General features: G+C 35.1%; 1 protein-coding gene across 10 annotated transcripts in view; it reads left to right on the forward strand.

Moving 5' to 3' along the window:
* NHLRC2 (NHL repeat containing 2) overlaps positions 1 to 25,243 on the forward strand; it is a 53,464-nt gene that overhangs the window by 19,161 nt on the left and 9,060 nt on the right. For all 10 annotated transcript variants that reach the window (XM_077947551.1, XM_077947554.1, XM_077947550.1 and 7 more), the window contains 4 exons: positions 2,516 to 2,971; positions 5,610 to 5,731; positions 10,279 to 10,408; positions 23,351 to 23,450. In XM_077947551.1, the coding sequence (XP_077803677.1) occupies positions 2,516 to 2,971; positions 5,610 to 5,731; positions 10,279 to 10,408; positions 23,351 to 23,450 (808 nt within the window). The remainder of the gene's footprint in view (positions 1 to 2,515; positions 2,972 to 5,609; positions 5,732 to 10,278; positions 10,409 to 23,350; positions 23,451 to 25,243) is intronic.

Below are 25,243 nucleotides of genomic sequence, written 5' to 3' on the forward strand. Positions count from 1 at the left end.
GTATCTTTTATATAAAGAACTTATCCAAATCTTTTTCTTTTAATAATGAGTTAAGCCCATTGGTATTTATTCGTATGACTGGTAATGTACAAATATTATGTGTATTTGGTTATATCTGTTGTGTTTATCAACATGATGCACTTTCTTTGCTGTTTTATTTTCCTAATCTCTTCTGATATTTATAAATGTTTACATTTATCTTTTGTTAATCTTTGAACTTACAACTTTAAAAAATAATAATAGCAAAATTTGTTGAAATTTTACTTTACACTAGGTACTATGCTAAATGCCTTACACAGATATCGCTTTTAATCCACCTGACTTACAAGGCATTTACTATTATTTTCCTCATTTTGCAAATGAGAAAACAGATGAACAGTTAAGTAACTTGCCCGAGGTAACAGGTGTGCAGTCCTTCCCACACTGCCCCACCACCTTTACCCACATTCCCCAGGCAACCATTCCTCACTGCATCTTTTTTCCCCAGCTGCTTTCAAGGTGTGTGTGTGTATGTGTGTGTGTTCAGCCTTTGGTTTTCAGCAGTTTGTTTATGATGTGTCTAGACATGGTTTTAATTTGTGTGTGCTGAGCTTGAATTCTCTAAATTTGTATATTTAGTCAAATTTTGAAAGTTTGGGCATTATTCAGTTATTTTTTTCTGCCCCAATCTATTCACTTTTTCTGGGATTCCAGTTATACTTACTTAGATATTTTGAAACTGTTCCACAGGCCCCTAGGTTCTGTTTATTTTTGTTTCAATCTTCTTTCTCTCTTTGTGTTCTTTAGATTGGATAATTTCTGTTGAGCTGTCTTCAGGTTCATTAACCTTTTCTTTGTCATGTCCTTTTTGCCCATGAGATCATCCAGTGAACTTGTGGTATTTTTCAGTTCTAAAATTTTTAGTTATTTTTTATAATTTCCATTTCTCTGTTTATGTTTCCATCTTTTTACTTACTTCATATGTGTTTTTCTTTACCTCATGGAGCATAGTTGTCTAGTTGCTTGAAAGTCTTTGGTAAGTCGAACATCTGCTTTATTTTGGCATCGATATCTCTTGATTTTTTCCCCCCCTTGATAGTTGACCATATTTCCTTGTTCTTTTCTTTGAATGTCAGGTAATTTTGGATTGTATCCTGGACGTTGGAATGTGATGATATGTGAACTCTGGGTTCTGTTGTAGTCCTGTAGGGAATATTGGTAGCTTTATTTTAGTAGGCATTCAACCCTCTTAATTCAAATTATAACTTCTGTCTCATCTTCCATCAGCTCCCTCTCCTTCTGTAAACCCAGTTATTCAGTTCTCAGCTCCCCAAGCATTTGCTACACTTTTTTGAGTCTGTTCCATGTACTGTAGTTTAGAGGTTAAACTAAGACTTGTGAGTGTTCATACTCAGAGATAAGGAGTTGCTTTCCCCAACTCTTCTCCTCAGGGTTTCTCCCACACTGTCCAGGTTACGTGGTTTCTTGGGCCAGAGTTGCAGCCAGGTTTCTATTGGGAGTTTTGGCTCCCCATACAGCTCCAAAACTGGAACCCACTCTCAGGGCAAAGCTAGGAAAAGGATGGAAAAAGAAAATAAAATTGGCAGTTCACTCTTCTGTCACTTGCTTTTCTGAGTTTTGACCCTCCTGTACAATCTACCTGGTTTTGTTTACTTTTCTCTGTCTTCAAGCAGGGTGTGTCTTCAAGCATGCATGTTTGTGTTTTGATTCGGAATTAATAGTTGTAATAAAAGCATGAGCTTCTGGGAAATGATACCTCCTGATTTGTGTGGTTTTATTTGTTCATCTTGCAGGTTTGAGTAGTTTTTGATGGGTGTGTTGGGAGATTTGAATGTACTTAGCTGTTATTATCTCTACTAGTTTGGTAGTAAATATTGAAATTTTTCACTGAATCCAGCCTAACACTTTTTTTTTTTTGTCACTAACTTCTTGAAATAATGTATTGATTAGATAAGAGACGTATGTTGTTTTCAGCAGTTATGTCTACAGAAAGGCTTGTTCTAAGAACCATACAATAGGAATTTTAAATAAATCAAAAGCTTTGTATTATGGAAACATCTTGCTTATATTTATTCTGTTAATCTGTAATGTAAAGTTAGATCAAAAAATATAAGAGAGTGATATAACAATAAATACCTCCCAAAAGCAGACATAAGCAACTGAATTTCAAAGGGGCTTATTATAGGTGGAAAAAATTTCCACATTTAATAAAAAAATAAAGATTATTTTTATAGCGTTATCTAACTAAAAGAAAAAAGGAGTTTTAATCCTTCAATAACCATATGAATTTGATATGTGTTTTTATGTAATAATCAAGATTGTTACGAGATTTAAATTTGTAAGTTTTTTGTATGTGTGTTAAAATGCAGTTGAAGATCCCAGCGTAGTTCTACTTTTTGTTTTTTTTGATCTATGGACTTTTAATATTTATTAGTGACCCAAAACCTAATGTGTGGATGATGATATTCAAACATAAATATTTAATAATGTTTAACATATAATGTTTTCCTTTCAGATGGTCTTCTCATTATTGGTGTTCACTCAGCTAAGTTTCCAAATGAAAAAGTCCTGGATAACATTAAGAGTGCTGTTCTTCGATACAACATCACCCACCCTGTGGTTAATGATGCAGATGCCAGCCTTTGGCAAGAACTAGAAGTTTCCTGCTGGCCAACTCTAGTCATACTTGGACCTCGCGGAAACATGTTGTTTTCTTTGATTGGAGAGGGACACAAAGATAAATTATTTTTATATACTTCAATTGCTTTAAAGTATTACAAAGACAGGGGGCAGATCAGAGATGATAAAATTGGAATAAAACTCTATAAAGATTCTTTGCCACCTTCACCATTGCTGTTTCCTGGCAAAGTAACAGTAGACCAAGTTACTAATAGATTGGTAATAGCAGACACTGGACATCATAGAATTTTGGTCGTTTGGAAGAATGGACAAATCCAATATAGCATTGGAGGTAAAGCTTCTGATTATGATATATAATATGTTTTACAGTAAAAAAAAAAATAGCTCAGGTAAATATAAAAGTTGAAATGTCTAAATGAAAACTAATTATAGAAAAGTGATATACATTGACTTAACTTCCTAACAAAAATTTTTTGTTAGTTAATGCATGATGTCTGAATTAACCTCTTCTCACTCCCTCATAAAACAAACAGAAACACTGAAAAAGCTCCAGGTGAAAAAGAGGAAATAGTTCAGCTTTTAGATACATTTGTATATTCTATCTTTTTTTTTTTTAACTGCTGTACTTACTGTTTCTTATGAAAACATACATTTTGGATTTCAGACATTTTAAGTAGAAGTATTATGTTTCACTTTCCAACAAAATGTAGCCATATCTTTTTAAAGATCATGTCAGTGCCCCATGAACTTGAGAAGTAGTTTATAAAATAATTAAGCTAGAATTTATGCATAATTTTACTTTTCTCTCTTTCTTTCCATAAGAACTTGAACATGTGTCTGGATCTATTTCCAGAATAGAAATAGGTGTAGCAGAGTATAAGTATCATGCAAGCATAGATCATTTTATTCTATATCTCCCTGGTCTTAGATCTAAAACTACCTCTTGGTTACATGTACATAATTAATAAACTCTACAGAGTACATTCTTATTAATCTTACTTATCCAAACTGACATCTGACAACATGTTAGTCAAAGACAAAAGTAATTCATCTCTTTGCAGTCAGTCCTGTTTTAGTAATATATGCAGCATTAGTACATAAAGTAGGAATGTCTCAGTTCCTAATATAAAAAAGCTAGTTGTAGTCCTATGCCCTGATGTTATTCTTAATGTGCCAAGATACAGTAGGTGTTGTGTTTTGTGGTGTTTGTTTTGTTTTGGCTACTTGGTATTTTGATTTATGACAGGCAGTTATGAGAATTGAATTGTTACTCAAAAAGTGTCTTTTTTAGCAGCTTGAACTTAAGTGGTTTTAAAGTGTTTAATAGATTCTGTGATTTTCAAAATAGTGTAGGTGAATATTCTTTGTTAAAAGAGAAACCAAGCTACACTGCCCAAACATATTTCTTTGTTAAAAGAGAAACCAAGCAAGCTATACTACCCAAACATATTTCTAGAAATACTGTTACCTTTTGATATAGTTATTCTTTAATTTTTAAAAAAGAATTATTTGGTCAGATACACTCAGGAAACACTACTTTAATGTTATCTAACAGATTTTTGTTGGTGATGGTATAATATTTCTCGAATTTTTTACTCTGCTAATTTTCCTCATGAGGGGGTATAGTACGCAATCTTTTCCAATCTCGCATAACCACAGAACTCTCCCTTTTTTTTCAGGGAACTCTTATCAATATCAACAATAATAATAGTATTATTAACAATTATAATTACAGCAGACACTATATGTCTGGCATTATTCGAAACATTTTACTTGTATGAACTCATTTTTGCCTGCACAATGCTATGAGTTAGGTAATTAGTTCCATTTTACAGAAGAAAAACTGAGACACAAAGAACTTGCCCAAACCACCAGCTAGAAAGAGACAGACCTGGGATTTAGACAGGGTCTATTGGGCTCTTGAGTTCGTTTTCTTTTTTTTTGAGACAGAGTCTCACTCTGTCACCCAAGCTGGAGTGGAGTGGCATGATCTCGGCTCACTGCAACCTCCATCTCCCAGGTTCAAGCAATTCTCCTGCCCCAGCCTTCCAAGTAGCTGGGATTACAGGTACCTGCCACTATACCTGGCCAATTTTTTGTATTTTTAGTAGAGATGGGATTTCATTGTTTTAGCTAGGCTGGTCTCGAACTCTTGACCTCAAGTGATCTGCCTGCTTCGGCCTCCCAAAATGCTGAGATTACAGGTGTGAGCCACTGTACCAGGCCTTGAGTTTGTTTTCTAGCCACTCCATTACACTACCTTTTTATGGCTGCCTCGGACGATGGAGTTCCACAAAGCAGTTTGAACTGCTGATTTAGAGGCCTTGAATGGCTTGTTTGCTGGCCAGGGGAGTAACAATTACATTTTATTGTGTTATGCTCTCCACCCTTGAAACTCTACATGAATTGTTAAAACTGAGAAGTGTACTAGAATCACTCTCTCTCATAGTGTGTACGATATATCGTAGGACTTTGTGACAAAGTGAAATAGTAGATAAGGATTCTTCATCTGGGGTCCTTGGGCTCCTAAAGGAAAGGCTTCAGTGGTCCTCAGGATCTACGATTGTTTGCAACAATTTAGCCATGTGTATTTTTCTAGGGAAAGGGCTTGTATTATCCAAGGAGCATATCTTTCAAAAATGTTAAAAATTGTTCATCTGTTGAATAATTGGAGTTATTTTTAAATCTTTGTAGTCTGGGTAATGGATAATTAGAATGCTTTTAAAATTATTTTCTTCACTATATGCTACTATGCTTAAGTGCACTAGTAATTACACTATGAGCCCTGTCATTAGCAAAACTCACTCTTAAGAAAAATGGTCCTTGAGGAACATTTTAGTTTTTATATGGACATACCATGTTTTTATATTAAATATTAAATATTAAAATCCCAGCATTAAATACAAGTTTGTTTTGTTTTGTTTTACCTTGAGATCACTTCTTAAGTGGGAAATTTTATCTCATTTTAGGACCCAACCCTGGAAGAAAAGATGGAATATTTTCAGAATCAACTTTCAATTCTCCACAGGGTGTAGCCATAATGAATAATATCATATATGTGGCAGACACTGAAAACCACCTTATAAGAAAGGTAATTTTCATTTTAAATTTGTTTTAATACTTATAATCAGAAAAAGTGAATTGTATTTGCTACATTAAATATTTGAAGTTAAAGGGTGATGCTTATGTATGTCAATGTCCTTGTTCTGCTTTTTTTGAGGTACTTACTTTAGTTTTATTCTCAAGTATCCTGTTGCTATTTGTGTCAGTATGTCGTTACCACAAAAGAAAACCCCACTGAGTTCTTTTTTTAACCCTTTGTTTCAAAGCTGTGTCCCTAACCACTCAAAAGCTCCTCATTTTGAAGTATTTTCCTAACTACTAGTTTACAATGATCCTTTGTCCTTTTTCAGTTAAATTTTCTCAAACTAGAAAAAAAATCATATCACTCCTGCTTCTCTTCAACTCTTATGCTTTGGCTGGAAATACTGATTAGCCAATTCGTCTTAAAACTTGTTTTATCTTATAAAAGTAATATGTGTTCTTATTTCTAAAAAGTCAGCTAATACATAAAGCTAAAAAGAAAGTCCCCTGACCATCAATTCCAGTTTCCCAGAGGTAACCATCCACTGTTAAAGTGTGTGTCTTTTTGGAAATGTTCTACTCTTATAAAAATAAATTGATATTAAAAAGCCTATTTGTAGAGAATTTTTTTAAACAAAGGTAACGATACTATGCATACATAATGTTTTGTAGGTTTTTCTGACTTTATTTTTTTGCATATTAGTCACCTGAATGATATGACTATATCACATTTCATTGTAGATGTACTCAGTTATTTCAAGTATTTCCTACCTATGGCTGTTTTGGCTAAACCATTGGTCTTTAAGTTGCTATGTGTTTGGAAAATAAGTTCGTCATACTCATCCTGTCTAAATACATTGTTTCAGATACTTCCTTGTTTTTCTCACTGTTTCTTTCAGTATTGACATTTATCCTCATTTATTTGACAATATTATCACCTATATACACATAGTAGAAAAAAATACATATAATATATAATAATAGCGACTGTACTGTAAGTCCTCCTGAGGGCTAGAAATATGTTTTGTCTACTACTAAATACTGGCATCTAGAAAAGACCTGGCCTATGGTAGGTGTTCAACAGATATTTGTTGGATGAATTTGTGAGCAAATAATACTGTTTCATGAAGCACTTTCGAAAGTGTGTATTCCTCTTAATATAAAAGTGTTACATGAAAAACAGATTTTGTGGGTTAATACATTAAAGCAGACGTGTTTTTTAAAGTCTTGGAGACTTTCTTCTTCCAGACTTAAATATGCTAATGTGTTGTTGAGTGCATTAATAGGGAGATATTTGTGCAGCATTTCTAAACTTATTTGACCAGAGATCCCTTTATAGGCAGAGCTGTTCATAGGACTAATGTTTCCATTGTGTATATTTTATGGAAAAGTGGGGTTTTTTATTACTGAATTTTTAATGATTAGTATTTCTTTATCATTATCTTTTTGGGGTTGTATGCTTTTATAATTCATCAGAGGGGCTAGACCTCTAATGGTGTATTGAATTGATAAAATAGCCAGCCTGCAACATTCAGGGAGTACTTGTCCTTCTTTTCTAATTGTATGTCATTTCTCTTGCTTTACAACTTAATGGGTTTTGGAGTATTGACCATGTGCTGCATTTCAAATATTTATGCATTTAAGTAGCGTAATCACAACAAATTTAGGTTACCTGAAATTGTTCTCTATTATATGACTTAATATGGTGTCTGCAGAAATGGAAAGTAGAATTTTTTCCATTTAAAAATACAAGAATATTTGTTGTGTTTTATTTTTGTTTAAGACCTCATTTGCAGAGGATTGAGTTGATTACACTTCTCCATTCACGGTTCACAAACATAGTTTCATGCAGACCCTTCTCATTTAGAATAATTTATTTAAATTATAAATTCTCCTACTTGCCCATACCCCCCACTGTCACTCCCCTTACATTAACATACCCATTGTGATATTTTTAATGCTTACTTTTTATTTGTACGTGATCTTGTAAACAAAGTGTTTTGTTTATATTTTTAATTACTTTATTGTGCTATATTTTATATATCATAAAGTTCACCCATTTCAAATCTACAATTCATTAGTTTTTAGTAAATTTAACAGGTTTTGCAACTGTAACCATATGTGGTTTTTAAAACATTTCATCCCCCAAGTAAGAACCCACATGACCACTTACAGATAGTCCTTATCCCCTCCCATCCCTAGGCAACTGTTAATTTACTTTCTGTCTCTGTAAATTTGCCTTTTCCAAACATTTTGTTTAAATAGAATTATATATGTTTTCTTGTATTTGGCTTCTTTCATTTTCATAATGAAAAGTTCATGTGTGAAGTGGCACGTCAGTAGTTCATTCCTTTGTATTGCTGGATAGTATTCTGTTGTGTGAATATGACATTTTATCTACCAATTCACCATTGATATTTAGATTGTTTTTTGGCTATTTTGTATATTTTGTTATTTTGGGCTGTTATGAATAATCTTGCTGTGAGCATTGATATATAAGTTTTACATGGACATACATTTTCATTTGTCATGGGTAGATACCTAGAACTGGTATTGAGGAGTTACATGTTTTGTATTTAATTTTTTGAGAGCTGCTGAATTATTTTCCATAGCAATTGCACCATCTTACCTTCCCACTCGAAATATATGTGGGTTCCAATTTTCTACGTGTTCACTGTCACTTGTTATTTTTCAGTTTTAAAAAATTTTAGCCATCCTACTAGATATGAAGTGGCATCTCATTGTGGTTTTGATATGCATTTCCCTCATGACTAATGATGTCAAGCACCTTTTCCTGTGCTTATGGGCCATTTTTATATCTTTGAGAAGTGTCTGTTAAGATTCTTAGCCAAATTTTTAACTGGGTTGTCTTTTCTGTAAGAATCCTTTATATATTCTAGGTACAAGTTCTTTATCAGATATATGATTTGCAAATGATTTTTCACATTTTTCTGCTTGCATTTATACTTAGTTAATCATGTTCTTTGATGCATAGAAGTTTTAAATTTTGATGATGACTAATTTGTCCATTTTTTCCTTTTGTTGCTTATGTTTTTGTTGTCGTAAGAATCCATTACTAAATCCAAGGTCACAATTATTTACCCCTGTGTTTTTTTCTAAAAGTCTTTTAGTTATGGCTCTTATAATTAGGTCTTTGATCCATTTTGAGTTGATTTTTGTATATGGTGTGAAGTAAGGGTTCAACTTCATTCTTTTACATGCGGATATACAGTTACCCCAGAAAGATTTATCCAAGAGACTATTCTTTCTCCATTGAATAGCTGTAGCAGCCTTGTTAAAAATTAGTTGATCATAGATGTATGGACAGGTCTATTCCATTGATCTCTCTGTCTTTATGCCAGTACCTTACTGTTTTGATTGCTATAGCTTTTAATAAGGTTTGAAATTGGGAAGTATAAGTCCTCCCACTTTCTTCTTTTTCAAGATGGTTTTGGCTATCCTAGGTCCCTTGCAATTTGATAAGAATTTTAAGACCAGCTTATCCATTTCTGCCAAAATCTTTTGTTTCTTATGTAAACAAATTGTCTGCAAAAACAAGTTCCCTTCTGATATTAAACTTCCTGTTGCCTTTTATTATATTGCTGACCAGTACCTCTCTTGCTTTTAAGCATTAGCATTGATGGTGGGTATCTTGTGATGCTCATAATCTTAAAAGGAATACATGTAAATTTTACCTAAAAGTGTAATATTTGGTGTAACTTTGAGGAATAAGATATCTGTGAAGTAAGAAAAATTTCTTTCTGTTGATAGCTGGATAAAATATATAATAAAGCAATTAAGTGAAATATTGAATAGAATCTAAGTGGTAGGTATATGGATGTTTGTTACAAAAATCTTTTAACTTTCCTGTGTGTTTGAAAATTTTCCCAATACAATGTTGGGGAGAGGGTATCAGGAGATGAAAGCAGAACATATTTTCCCAGTAGAATATATTAGTTTTCAGTTTATGAAGTAAAGTCGATATAGTGTCATGGAACTACCTGGGTTCAGGTCCCAGATTCTTGACTTACCAACTGTGGGATGTTGAAAAAGTTACCTAACAATCTGTGTTTTAGTTTTCTCTAAAATATTAAAATCGTCATATAGTTATGAGTATGGCTGGATGGCTGGTTGGCTTCCTCACTGTTGGATCGGTGCTTGGCACATACAAGTTTTAGTATGTGTCAATCACTAACTGAGCACAATTGAAATATGTGCATTTAATTTGTAGAAACATGTATTTTGCTACATTGTGTTTTAAAATTTCATTTAAAAATTTTTGTTTAGTTAAGATGAGGTCAATGCCAGATCTGGAGGCATGATGGGAGACGGGGATAAGAGGGGAAAAGTGGAAGAATGGACAGGTGGGGAAATGAAAGGGACTGATTATGTGCTTTTGAATAAGAAGTTCATGCTGTAATTGATTGGCCTTTTTTAAAATAAAACTTTATATTGCACATATACTCTAAATGTTCTATTGAAAATCTTTACACAGCAAAAGACAAAAGCAAAAGTAACTTTCCTTGCATAAAACCATCCTTTCAATTTCTGTAGATTGACCTAGAGGCTGAGAGGGTGAGTACTGTAGCTGGCATTGGAATTCAAGGTACAGATAAAGAAGGTGGAGCAAAAGGAGAACAACAACCCATTAGTTCCCCTTGGGATGTAGTTTTTGGAACATCAGGTATGTGAACTTTTGACATTAAATGTAAAAGTAAATTTTGCTTCATATAAGTTTTAAAAATATTCTTGAGATGGTCATTTGGATTAATTCTATTGCTAATTGCTTTATTTTATACTTTTATACCTATGCCTCAGAGTTTGTTAATTGTGTAAAAACAAAGCTAGCAGTAATATAGGTATATATTATATATACTAGAGTATGTATTATATATAATACTACCTATTTTATTTTATCTGTAAGATAGACTATGTGTTACTCTGAAGAATTATGTATTAGATGCACCCTCCAATTAATGTAGTTCTGAATTTCTTATATTGAAAGGATTATAGTTTCAGAACTTCAAAAGATTATTCATAAACAGTAATCAGTAATAATAAAAATAAATTTATTTATTATTCATAAATAAGGAACTTACAGTGTCATTATATACTCTAGTTTGGAAAAGAAAAAGAGGCAGCTGCTTTTGCTTTAGATTTAAAAAATTTATATTAAAGTATGATAGCTTCTTTTGAACAATTGAACTTTTACCCTACTGAATTGTGTAGACATTGATAATGAATGAAACGTAATGTTACCTTTATTATTTATATTAATTGACTAAAAGAAATCCAGGAGTACTCTTATTAGTATTCTTATTTTTTATTGGCTGTCAGTGATACTGAGATGGTCATTTACATGTCTAAAATTGGATTGATGAGTAAACAAAGTTAGAATACATCGAAAATGGAATTTTGGACTAAATGGTTGGTGTTGTCTTCATATATTTGAAGAGTATATAAGTACCTGCTTAGTTGAAAGCCTGTACATTTGAGATAATTTTCTTTTATGATGCCAATTTAATTATGATTCAAAGACCCTACTTTTTTTGTTATTAACTTTTATAAAGCACTTAAAAATTCATAAAATAAATGAGTGAACTTCTAGTACTACCTGCACTTAAGTATTTTGTATAGGTTATTTTTGAGAATTCTATTTGTGGAATTGTGTGTTGTAAACATTTATAATTTGTTTTGTAGCTCACCAAGGGGGATGGTATAGTAGGAGCAGTGCATCCGACTAAAGGGATACTTCATATGTAGAGAATTTTGAAATATACAGTGAACTAAAACTCAGTCTCCATTTTATTACCATGCACTAGCAATTCTAAATAATTCCAGGGCTAAATCTTCACCAGTACTTTTCACTTTTACCTCCCTGCCTTATTTGCTTTACTTATGATTATTTTTACTAAATTGTATTTAGTGTGATGTTATTTATTACATGAGCTGTTCTATAGTGCAAGTAAACAAACTACAGCTACATTTAGCAGCATGGACAAATATAACAAGGGATATTTTGAGTAATAAAAGAAAGTTACAGAATATGTGCAATATAATTTATTTGTAGAAATCTACAATGTGATTTCTTTTATAGCAAGTACAATAGCATTTAATACAAGCACTGGGAGATCCATTCAGACATAATAAAGTTAAAAAGTAAGAAGAATGATAAATGTACATTTTTATGCTAGTGGTTCCTTATGGGAGGAGGAGCAATTAGGTAAGAAAAAGAAATAAAAGGCATCCATATGGGAAAAGAAAAGTGAAATTGTCTCTGTTTGCTGATGGACATGATCTTATATGTAGAAAATCCTTATGACTACACCAAAAGACTATTAGAGCTGATAAATTTTGTAAAGTTAAAGATAAGAAAATCAACATACAAAAATTAATAGTGTTTCTATATATTAACAGTGAGTGGACTATCCAAAAAGGAAATTATGAAAACAATTTCATTGACAGTAGCATTTAAAAAATAAAATAGTTAAGAGTTAATTTAACCAAGGAGGTGGAAAGATCTGTACACAGAAAACTATAAAACATTGATGAAATAATTTGAAGAAGACAAATAAATGGAGAGATATCCCATGTTCATGGATTGGAAGAATTAATATTGTTAAAATGTTCATACTACCCAAAGCATTCTACAGATTCAGTGTAATTTCTATCAAAACTGTGTTGTCGTTTTTCTTAGAAATAGAAAAAAACTATCTTAAAATATATATGGAACTAGAAGAGATCCTGAATAGCCAAAGTATTATTGAGCAGAAAGAACAAAGCTGGAGGCATCACACTTCCTGATTTCAAACTATGAAGCTGTTGTAATCAAAATAGCATGGTACTGTTATAAAAACACACATATCAACCAATATAACAGGATAGAAAACCCAGAAATAAACCCAAGTATTCACAGTTAAATGATTTTCAACACAAGTGCCAAGAACACACAATGTGGAAAGGACGATTCCTCCTACAAATGGTGTTGGGAAAATTGGATAGCCACATGCAGAAGAATGAAATTGGACCCTATCATATACAAAAACCAATTCAAAATAGATTAAAGACTTATAAGTCCTGAAATGGTAAAGTCACAAGAAGAAAACAGGAAAAGCTCTACTCTACAACATTGATCTGGGCAATGAATGATTTTTTGGATAGGACTCCAAAAACACAGGCAACAGAAGCAAAAATAGACCAATGGGATTGCATCAAACTAAAACGCTCTATACAGCAAAGAAAACAATTAACAGAATTAAGAGACAACCTATGGGTTGGGAGAAAATATCTGCAAACCATGTAACCGATAAGGGGCTAATATCCAAAATATGTAAGGAACTCAAACAACTCAATATCAAGAAAACAACCTGACTAAAATATAGGGAAAGGGTATCAACAAACATTTCTCAAAAGAGATATGAATGGCAAGCAGATATATGAGAATATTGATCATCTCTAATCATCAAGGAAATGAGAACGAAAGCAATATGCGGTATTACCTTACACCTCTTAGAATGACTTTATCAAAAAGACAAATGATAAATGTTGATGAGGATGTGGAAAAAAGAGAACGTTTGTACACTGTTGGGATTGTAAATTAATACAGACCTTTTGGAAAATAGTATGGAGGTGCCTCAAAAAACTAAAAATAGAATATTTATGTGATCCAGCAGTCCAACTTAACAAAGGCATTAAAATTGCTATGTCATAGAGATATTTGCACTCCTATATTTATTTCAGCATTATTCACAATTGCTAAGATATGGAGGCAACCCAAGTGTCCATCAGTGGATGAATGGATAAAGAAAATGTATATCTAAGGCTGGGCCTGGTGGCTCATGCCTGTAATTTCAGCACTTTGGGAGGCCGAGGTGGGCAGATCACCTGAAGTCAGGAGTTCAAGACCAGCCTGGCCAACATGGTGAAGCCCCGTCTCTACAAGAATACAAAAATTAGTCGGGCATGATAGTAGGTGCCTGTAATCCTAGCCACTTGGGAGGTTGAGGTGGGAGAATCAGTTGAACCTGGGAGGCAGAGGTTGCAGTGAGCCAAGATCACGCCACTGCACTCCAGCCTGGGCAACAGAGGACGACTCCGTGTCTAAAACAACGAAAAGAAAATGTGTATCTACACACTGGAGTACTATACAGCTTTAAATACTGTCATTCATGGCAACATGGATGGAAGCAGAGGACATTATGCTAAGTGAAATAAGCCAAACACAGACAGATACTGTATGATCTTACTTGTGGAATCTGAAAACATCAGTCTTAGGCTGGGCATGATGACTCATGCCTGTAATCTCAGCACTTTGGGAAGCTAAGGTGAGAGGAATTCTTAAGGCCAGGAGTTTGAGATCAGTTTGGTCAACATAGCGAGACACTATTTCTACAAAAGAAATTTTAAAATAAAAAATAAATTTAAAAAAATTGTAAGAAAATCTCAGAAAATGAATGTAGAAAAGGGGTTGCTAGAGGCTAGGAATAAGGGAAAGGTATGGGGAAAGAGAAGAGGTTGATCAAAGGGTACAAAGTTTCAGTTGGAGGAATAAGTTTTAGAGATAATTGTGCACTACATGGTGACTGACCTGTAGTTATTATTTCACAGCTGCTAAAAGAATATTTAACATTTGCACCAGAGAAAAAAATGTTGGTAAGGTCATAGATATGTTATTTAGCTTGAGTGAATCTTTCTACAGTGTACACATAGATCAAAACATGACGTACCCCACGAATGTACACAATTATTATTGGTCAATTAAAAATTTGAAAAAAGAGATGTAGCAAAGAGACTAGAAATATCTCATTATTTTAAATCTACATGTAATATGTAAATGCATGTGTTTATGTATTTTAAATAGTATCTGAATATTTAACCTAACTATACTGTACAGTCATAAAATAATTAGTATAAAGTGACTTTTACAAAATTACGTTTTATCTGTGTTCATTTTTTAATTGTCATTCTTAATATGGTCAGAACATCATGCACCAAAAATAATTACTACAGTAAGTTCATTTTTTTCAGCAGGTACGTTGTAATGTTTCTAAAATGTGTATCAGGTCTCTGTTGACTCCATTCATACCAGACAGCAACCTGAAAGACACTAAGGTTGAAACCTCTATCAGCATCTCTCTTTTTTTTTTTTTTTTTTTTTTTGAGACTGAGTCTCACCCTATCACCTAGGCTGGAGTGCAGTGGCGTGATCTCAGCTCACTGCAACCTCTCCCTCCCGGGTTCAAGCGATGCTCCTGCCTCAGCCTCCCGAGTAGCTGAGATTACAGGTGTGCACCACCATGCCTAGCTGATGTTTGTATTTTTAGTAGAGATGGGGTTTCACCATGTTGGCCAGGCTGGTCTCTAACTGCTGACCTTGAGTGATCCGCCCACCTTGGCCTCCCAAAGTGCTGGGATTACAGGTGTGAGCCACTGCGCCCAGCCAAAACCCCTATCAGTATCTAAGTACTTTAAGACTTTACCTGATTTTGAGTCATTTATAGAAAGGATAATGTACCAGAATCCCATTAACCTTTCTTGGCCCTTTAATCAACAATTTCCCTAGATAGAAATTTAGCCATTCTTCTACAACCTTTAATGGTTGAAATCCAACTATTTAGTATGCTAGTCTGATAATCTACAGTGTTGGTATTTATGTGCTTCAATAATATGCTTCTCTGACTCCCATTATTAATATGATATAAAATACCAAGAAAAAAATATTTTTGCTTTAAAAAAATCAGATGACACAGGAAGTTTTGAAGGAATAAATTTGATGCGGTATGACTAATACATTTTTGTTTTGTTAAGAAGTTATATCTTTATGTCTAAAATTTGAGAGAAGATTCTTACACTGCCTTATCACATTGACTTGGTATTAAGTTTTTTTAGGTTAATTAGGTATAATTTATATAAAGTAAAATTTACCCTTATTAGATATATAATTCTGTGAAATTTGACAAATATGTGCAGTCTTGTAACTTTTACCACAGTCAAGATACAGAATATTTTCATCCCAGAAAGTTATTTCATAGCCTGTTGTTGAGTCTCCCCCCACCATCACCACACTGACCCCAACAACTGGCAGCAGTGATCTCTTTCCTATTCTCTGTCATCTTTCATGTCTGGCTTCTTCCATTTAGCATAATGCTTTTGAGATTCATCCCTGTGGTTCCATGTATCAGTAATTTGTTCTCTTTTTTCACTGAGTAGTAGTTCATTGTATGGCTCTACCACAGTTTGTTTATTCATTCACCAGTTGATAGACATTTGAAGGTATTTCTAGTTTTCAGTGGCTATAAAAAACCTCCATAAACATATGTGCACAGTTCTTGTTTTGTGGTAATGTGCATTCACTTCTCTTGGGCAAATGCCTAGGAATGAGCTTACTGGGTCATATGGTAAGTGAATGTGTACAAGAAACTGCCAGACTGTTTTCCACAGTGGCTGTTTTCCTAAAGTCCCAAATGTCTGTTGGGAGTCATTGCTTCTGTCTGAAGAACTTCTTATGACACAGGTCTGCTGGCAGTGACTTCTCTTGCCTTTATTCTGGTCTGAAAAAGTATCTAGCTTTCATTTTTGAAAGTTATTTTTACTCCATATGTGAATCTAGATTAACATTTTTTTCTTTTAATATTTTAAAGATAAAACTCCATTGTCTTTTGACTTACATAGTTTTCCACAAGACATCTGTTTTAATATTATCTCTTTTCTTTATATGTAAAGTGTATTTTTTTTCTCTGGTTGCTTTTAAGATTTAATCTTTGGTTTTCAGCAGTTTGATATATCTAAGAATTATCCTGCTTGGAGTTCTTGAGTCTGTGGTTTGATGTTCATTATTTTCAAGAAATTCTCACTTCAGATATTTTTTTCTGCCCCTTCCTTTCTCTTTCTGGGACTTCAGTTACTCATATGTTAGATTTCCTCTTAATATTATATTCAATAACTCTTGCATATGGCGTTCTTTTTATTCACTCTTCTTTTTTTTCTTTTTGTATTGGTAATTTCTACCAATTTATCTTCAGAGTCACTAATTCTTTCTTCAGCTGTGTCTAGTCAACTGATGAGCCTGTTGTATTAGTCCATTCTCATACTGCTGTAGAGACTATAGTTTATAAAGAAAGGAGGTTTAATTAACTCACAGTTCCGCATGGCTGGGGAGGCCTCAGGAAACTTAAAATCATGGCAGAAGGTGAGGAGGAAACAAGGCACATCTTACTTAGCAGGCAGCCGAGAGAGTACCAAAGGGGAAGTGCCATACACTTACCAAGCAAGCAGATCTCGTAAGAACTCATTCACTCTCATGAGAACAGCATGAGGGAAACTAACCCCGTGATTCAATCAGTTTCCACCAGGTCGCTCCCTCGACATGTGGGGATTACGATTCAGATTACAATTGGAGATGAGATTTGGGTGGGGACATGGCCAAACCATATCATTTGTAGAAGGAATTTTTCATCTCTAATATTATGCCTTTTTAATATAACATTTGCATTTCTTACAGATTCATCTCTGCTGAAATTCCTTATCTATTTAGGTGTGTTGGCCACCTTTTTCTCTAGGTTCTTTAACATTCTATGCATAGTTATTTCAAAGTCTGTATTAGATAGTTCCAAATTTGGGGACTATCCTCAAGTCTGTTTCTGATCATTCCTTTGTTACTTGGAAGTGGATAATTTTTTTGCTTTTATGTGTGTCTTCTCATTATTATATGTCAGTCATCTTGTATAAAACAGTAGAGGCTGAGATAAATAGTACTTATGAAAGATTGAGTCAATTTGGTCAGGAGCTGAGCTGGGCCTTGGTTTTATTATTGCTATGTCAGTGTACCATATTTTAAAAATTCCTCTAGTTGGGCAGCTGTTGCCTTCTGATTTTGCTTCAGTACATGGGCCTAGATTAGATGGAGGGTTTTCTCAGTGTTTCTCAGCTTTCAGTCATCCCTGTACAACGAAGCCACGTGGTGGTTCCCTCTCTCCATTCTTGCAGCTGTCCCAGGGATAGACTGCTACTGGTTGTTATTCTGCCCCAGGCTTGTGTTGTGGATAGGGGTGTTCTCTGTTGTTCAGCCTCAGTCTTGGGAAGGCCCTGAGTGCCTAGGCCTTGAGGAAAGGATGCAGGGAGCTTTTTCATTGTTGCTATTCCTCTTTCTGGCAGCTAAACTCTATCTGGTGTCTGCGATTGGTTTGGGGAGCCTCCTGCTTCTGCCCTAGCAGAATGAGAACTCTGCTTGGTGGCAGTAGAGCATTTTTTCGTCTCCTTTTCCCACAGCTGTAAATGGTGTTTTCCTGTGCTCTCTGTAAAATGACCAGCTTTGCTGCCTTTCCCTAGTGGCTTAAGACTTTGATTCATAAGAGGTTTAGAGACTTTGTAGAAGCAAATCTGTGTAGAAGCACTGATGGAGAATTTCACAGATGCTCTTAGGAGGATTCTAGTCATAGGTGCTTAAAATGACAGAATTTTTTAAAAGCTGGATTTCAGGTAATTTTCATGTTCATATTTCTTTTGTTGATTTTATTTCTGTTTTCTAATAATATTTCTCTGATCTCTACTGATAATTATGAGTGAGTTTTGCCTTTAAAAATATTCTTAAAACCTTTTCAGCCTCTGTTATTGTCCTTTTAAAAAAGTTTTAATTTGTGACTGTTGAAAGTTAGTAATATTAAGTGCACTCTTTTTTGTAATTTTACCTTCTATTTTAGATTTGGGGGTATGTGTGCAGGTTTGTTGTGTAGGTCTAAGTATACTCTTAATTTAAAATGGAAATGTTCATGATTACCACATTCTTGTTAGAGGGAACAAAACTAATACCCGTACTCAGTGATGGAACTATGTGCTTTGGAGTCCACACTCCAGGATGAACAGTTGTAAATTGTTAATATGACTCTTGTTACTTTGATAGACATAAATGCCAGCCCACTTTTTTTTTTTTTTAACTTTTTTTGTTTACAAAAACAAACTCTTCAGTTCTAGCACGGTGGCTGTGAGCAGGGACTCTGGAGCCAGACCAGCTAGGTTTGCAGGTCCACATCTTAGTAGTTGTGTGACTTTGGACAAGTTTCATAGCCTCTTTATACCTCAACTTCCCTATCTAAATTGACGATACAAATAGTACCTACCTGAAAGTCTTATCATGAGGATAAGAATTAATATATGTAAAGCACTTAGAACAGTGTCTAGTGCATAGAAAGCGTAATATAATATTCGTGTTTGTTTGCTGTTGTCACTGTTTTCTGTAAGATAAGAATTTTGTCATAAAGTGTCACAAACAGATGCTGATGGTCTGAACCAAACCAAAAATGGGAAGGCAAGGGACTAGAAAATAAACTTTAAACACATTATCCAACCATAGACCATTCCCAGGGGTACAGGGAGAGAAAGGCAGAGGGGTAAACCTCACTATGCATCCCGGAGTAGAAGGCTATGGGTACATTTAATCAGATCCCTGTTTCTGATCACAGACAGAAATGCACTTGGGTGCTTGTTACCAGAGCTAAGTCCATGGGTCAGAGGCAGAAGGGAGGGCGAAAAGGGGGCAAGCAGAGAACTGAACCAAAGAGCACAAGCTCGCTTCCATAGTTCCTTCATTCTCATCAGAACACTCATAATCTAGAGTCAGATTCACTAATGAATTCATTTTCCAAGTTTAGCTGGGTGAATTTCAGCAAATTATTTAGCCTCTTTGAAGCTGGCTTTTTATAAAATGAAGATGATGATAATAAGACTTCTTAAGATTGTTAAATTGAAGGAAATAATCCATGTAAAATGATTAGCTCGGTACCATCAACACAGAAAGTGACCTGGGTGATGATAGTCATTATCCTCATAAGTTGATATGTAGAATTCCAAACACCTGAACCCTGACCTGACACTGCCACTGCTTCTCTACTTTTTCTCATTCCTCGGGCATCTGAAGGAAATAAATACACAGAGACCAAAACTAAACCAATGCCCATACTTTATCTATCACTGGAAAGCTTTTGCCTTATTACAGTAAGCCCCAGCTGAGCTAGACCGACCTGTTTGGAGAACTAGATAATGGAGTTAAATTTGATCTTTCACTCAGCTCTGCACCAACATAGCTCTCCTTTGCCAAGACAGAGGCTCTAAAAGCAAGCTAAGAAAAGCAAATGTTTTTGTTCCTAAAGCTTAGAGCTAAATTTGCCTAACTCACCCTTCTGAGATTTTCTTGGAGTGGGACATTGATGTGAAAGAGAAAGAAAGAGGCAGTTTTCAAGGAACAGGATGACTAACCAGTTCGGAAGGAATTCTTGCAGTAATCCCTAATGGTGGCTTAGGTCAAGGTGGGGGTAGTGAGAAGTGGTCAGATTTTGGATATATTTTGAATAAGGAGCCTACATAATTTGCTGATGGATCATGCGTGACATGTGAGAGAAAGGAGGAATTAAAGGTGACTCCAAAGCTTATGACCTGAGAAGCTGAAAGGACGGAATGTTTTTATTTTCATTTACTTGGTCAACCTTGCTTGCAGTCATGTTACCCAAAAGGTCCTAACATTGGCTGGAGCTGACTTTTCAATCAAGATAAGTTGTATAAAAATATCTGTCTGTATTTCCCTCAATAATGATTCTCAGTGTAGAAGGCTATAAATCTTGCTAGATTTACCCTTAGGTGTTTGATGTTTTTCAATGGCATCTTTTATATTTGTTTGCTGCTGTAAACCGATAAAAGAATTTATCCTTGCTAATTGACCCTATACCCAACAACATTGCTAAATTCCTCTATAAAATTGTAAAGATTTTCTGTGTACATAATTATGCAATCTGCTAATAACTACAGTTTTATTTCTAATCTTTTTGTACTTTGCTTCTTTTTCCTTCTTTATTGCACAAACTAGGACCTCCATAAGGTGTTAAATAGAAGTGTTGATAGTGGGTATCTTTGTCTCATTTTTATTCTCGGGGGATGTTTGTAGTATTTTATTCTTAAGTAGGATGTTTGCTGTGACTCTCTTAAAAATGTTCTTTATAAGATTAAATAAATTGCTTTCTGATCCTAGTTTGCTAAGAGTTTTTATCATGAATGGAAGCTTGTTAGAGATATTGAAAGGCTTTATTGTTATGGGTGGCTTTGGAGTTCTCAGCCCTATCAGATCCCAAATCCCCTTCCTATGATACATTTTAAGAAAAGCCTCCTTTACCATACCTAAAGTGAAATTCATAGGTAATATAATCCACCTGTGCTATGTATTTTTTATATATATATAAAAAATAGAGAAGAAATAAGGGTAATTTATAATAAAATAGTGTAGTCATCATGTAAATGATCTGGCATGACTATATTATCATATAATATATTACCCATCAAATATCCACAGCATTTTTTAGGGTGGGCCGCCACTCCCATTCAGCATCATTGTTTGAGAGGATAATAGCACAGGTTTACATGTATAGCAGACTTCTGGGATTAGAGATGAATCAGTAGTACTATTAGGAAATACCAGCCATCATTAGGATAGTTTTAAGGCTTTTTTTCTTTTTTGTTGTTTCTAGGGGAAAGTTTACTCATTCAACAAATAAATACCTACTGAGTATTTGGCATGTGCCAAGCACTATTCTATGGGTTGCTAATAAAACTGTGAATAAAACAAAGCTGCTAGTCTCTTAGACCTTATGCTCAGTAGAAGAGAAAGGCAGTAAATTAATAAATATGTAACGTGTAAGATAGTGATAAACGCTACAGTGAAAAATAGGCAAGGTAAGGAGCTAAGAATGATGGGTGTGTGTAGGGTGGGGGCGAGGGAGTAGGGAAGAAGCTTGAGCAGAGATCTGAATGTTCATATCTGGATGTAAGCTTTCTAGGTTGGGAAAGGAGGGAGCACACTAGGCATAGAAGTTGAAAGACAGCAAATTGTTTAGCACCTAACATGGTGCCAGGCATCATGTTAGGTGCTTTGCTTACACTGTTTTATTCCTTCCAGGAATCTTATGTAGAGAGTGATGGTGTGCTCAATTTACAGATGAGGAAATTGAGGCACACACATTAGAAAGTGATGTAGCTACTACAATTCAAATCCAGACCCACCTGGTTCCAAAGCTAAGGAATTGGTGAAGGAATGCTTTCAGGAGCCCTCTTCTTTTAGTGGTCTGTCACATTGCCACAAGAGTAATTACATTTCATTCAGAGAAATGAGAGAACTGGGTAGAGGACTTGAAAACATAATCATTTACATTTTTTCATGTAGCATTTTAAAAGTATTTGAACCAGCCAGGCACGTTGGCTCACGCCTGTAATCCCAGCACTTTGTGGGGCCGAGGAGGGCAGATCACGAGGTCAGGAGACTGAGACCATCTGACTAACATGGTGAAACTCCATCTCTACTAAAAATACAAAAAATTAGCCAGGCGTGGTGTCGGACGCCTGTAGTCCCAGCTACTCTGGAGGCTGAGGCAGGAAAATGGCATAAACCCAGGAGGCGGAGCTTACAGTGAGCCAAGATCGTGCCACTGCACTCCAGCCTGGGGGACAGAGTGAGACTCTGTCTCAAAAAAAAAGAAAAAAGCAATATTTGAACCAGTAAAGGCTTTGAAATATTGTGAGTGGAAAACATTCCAAATTAAGTTAGAATGAGTAAGATTGTTCATTTTCGTGGGCTTTCCATGTTTTTATTCCTATTACCTCCTAAAAGTTTTTGTTTTACTTGGTCATTTCCATAGTTGATAATACCAATGACTATGCATGAACATAAAACTCATTCATTTTTATTGTTTAATACTAAAAAATTTATTATCTTAGATTTATGGTAGGTTTAACAGAAATAAGCAATTTTAAACTGAATGCTTTCTTAGGTACCAAATATCATCTGTTGGTAATACATTCATTGTTAATACTGTAAAATTAACAAACTTCTTAAGCGGAAGAGGTTGTATTATACTTTTTACCCTCTATGGTGTCTATTGAAGGGCTGTTCAGTTTGTAAAAGTATTTATATTTTCCTAGTACAAATACTGTAAAATTAAGGTCCAGATTCACTAAATGATCATGGCTAACATTTGAGTGTTGTTGCCTCTAAGCATTACTCTGAGTGCATCACATGCTTTGAGCCTTTTATTTGAATGTCAGTATATCTAAAATAACGGAATATTTTATTAGCCTATGTTTCCTGTTCATTTTAGTAGTCCCAGGTTGTGGCTTTAGAATAGCTGAAACACTGTGGTATACTAAAAATTAATTGTGGAAAGCTTTTGATGTAGTTTTAAGGTGATTAAGCAGAGACAGTCCCCAGAATATATGTGTGCCAGTGTCACTTCTAATAGTTTGTGTCATGTAAAATAAGAAATCAAATGTTTAAAAATGTTGTTAATGCTCACTGTAAAATTAACAAACTGCTGAGGCAGAGTTCAGATGCAGAGATGCAGAGGACGTGTTCCTAGTGAGAATACTTTGGATTCCTGTGAAATTGTTGTGGGTAAAATTACAAGTCTAAAAAAGTAAACCTTTCACCAGAAAACAAAATTTTCAAAGATAACTTGAAACATTGGAAATATTTTTATTTATCAGATGATTCATAAACATGTTGTTATCCTCCATAAATTTAACATTTTAAAACCATTGGAGTGTTTGTATTAACCAGATATGTATATAATTATAATGATTTATTCTTATAAAGGTTCAGAGGTCCAAAGAGGTGACATTTTGTGGATAGCCATGGCAGGGACTCATCAGATATGGGCACTCCTACTGGACTCTGGCAAACTGCCAAAGAAAAAGTAAGTGACAGCCTCTCTCTTTGAGTAGACTGTACTATTTTGGTGTTCATAGAGTTTCTTTTTTCAAAATCACCATCCTCACTGTACCAGTCAGGATGTGCTAGGTTATACTGCCATAGCACACAATGCAGATTCTCAGTGGCTTAAAGCAAGGTGTGTTTCTTGCTCACTCGCATGGGTTCACTGGGACCACTACTCTGTTGCCCAGGCTGACGAAACAGCCTGGAGCTGTGGGGAGCTTTGCCAGTCATCCTGGCACAGGGAGAGAGAAGGAGGTGGTAAGTTACTCACTGACTCTTAAAATTTCTACTCTGACACACATCACTTCTACTCTCATTTTATCAGCCAGAGTAAGTCTTAGGGCCACACTTCACTTCAGGGAACCTGCAAAGAATCATTCGCCTTAATGTCTAGGAAGAGAACTAAGAATATTCAGTGGGCCCTTATCTTTTAAGACATAGTTGAACTATTTCTAATCATTCATTCAAATAGTTGAATACCACATAGCAGAGTGCTTAATAACTCAGTTTTTGTAGTCAGGCCTGAGATTGAATCCTGGCTCTGCCATTTATTATCTGTGTGAGTTTAGGAGAGCCACTTGAACTTCCGAAGCTTCAGTTTCCTTCTTGATATTACCTCATAGGCTTGCTTTGAGGATTAATAATACATGTGGAGAGCTTGGCGTGGTGCCTAACATGTACAGTAAACATAGGTGGCTTTGCTGTCACAAGGATATAAGGATGCAAGGGTCGTGTCTGCCAAGTTTCTCATATTTTTTCCTTAGAGCCTTTCCTCTTCCCCCACTACCCCAGGCAGAACGGGCCATACTCTTCTCTGTGACCTCACCGTACCTGGTATGTAGTTACATCACTGCACTAAGTTTTCCTGCCCCAACCCGCTGCCCCTTCCTCTTTCTCTTCTCTCTTTTGACTGTTCCTATTTTTAGCCATTTCCTCCTACTAAACTGTCTCTTAAAGGAAAGAATCCTCTCCCATTCATTTTTGTGTCCCTTGTACCTAGCACAGTATTTGGTACCTAAGAGGAGCTCAGTAAGGGTTTGAGAATAAATGAGTAAAAGCCATTAACCAGAAAGGCTGTCAAATAGCCATGGAAGATGATCATCTCAAGTTACCATTAATAGAAAGCATGATTTATATAGATCATTCAAAATAGCAGATATTCCAAATAGTGTGTTATGTTTGTGCGCGTTGCTTTGGACACATTTATATAATGTGTTACGACATTTAATCGTTTAGTAAATATTTATGAAACATACTATATGCTAGGCAATAGGGATGAAATAATATGCTCACTATGTTAAGGATAAAATGAAAAGATGTGGTTGCTGTCATCAGCGAACTTACAGAGGAAGAATCAGATCAGCAAACAATTAAAAATTAGTGTGTGCAAAAGGAATCACTGCAAATTGAAATTGTTCGGCCAGGCGCGGTGGGTCACGCCTGTAATCCCAGCACTTTGGGAGGCCGAGGCGGGCAGATCACAAGGTCAGTAGTTCGAGACCAGATTGACCAACATGGTGAAACCCCGTCTCTACTAAAAATACAAAAAGTTGGCTGGGCGTGGTGGTGCGCGCCTGTAATCCCAGCTACTCAGGAGGCTGTGGCAGGAGAATCGCTTGAACCCAGGAGGCGGAAGGTTGCAGTGAGCAGAGATTGTGCCACTGCACTCCAGCCAGGGCGACAGAGCGAGACTCTGTTTAAAAAAAAAAAAAAATTGAAATTGTTCCTTATATAAGTAAGCGGAAGACGCAACGTCAGTAAGATTTGGTTGTC

This window comes from Macaca mulatta, chromosome 9 (assembly GCF_049350105.2).
Source record: "Macaca mulatta isolate MMU2019108-1 chromosome 9, T2T-MMU8v2.0, whole genome shotgun sequence".
Classification (NCBI taxonomy): Eukaryota; Metazoa; Chordata; class Mammalia; order Primates; family Cercopithecidae; genus Macaca; species Macaca mulatta.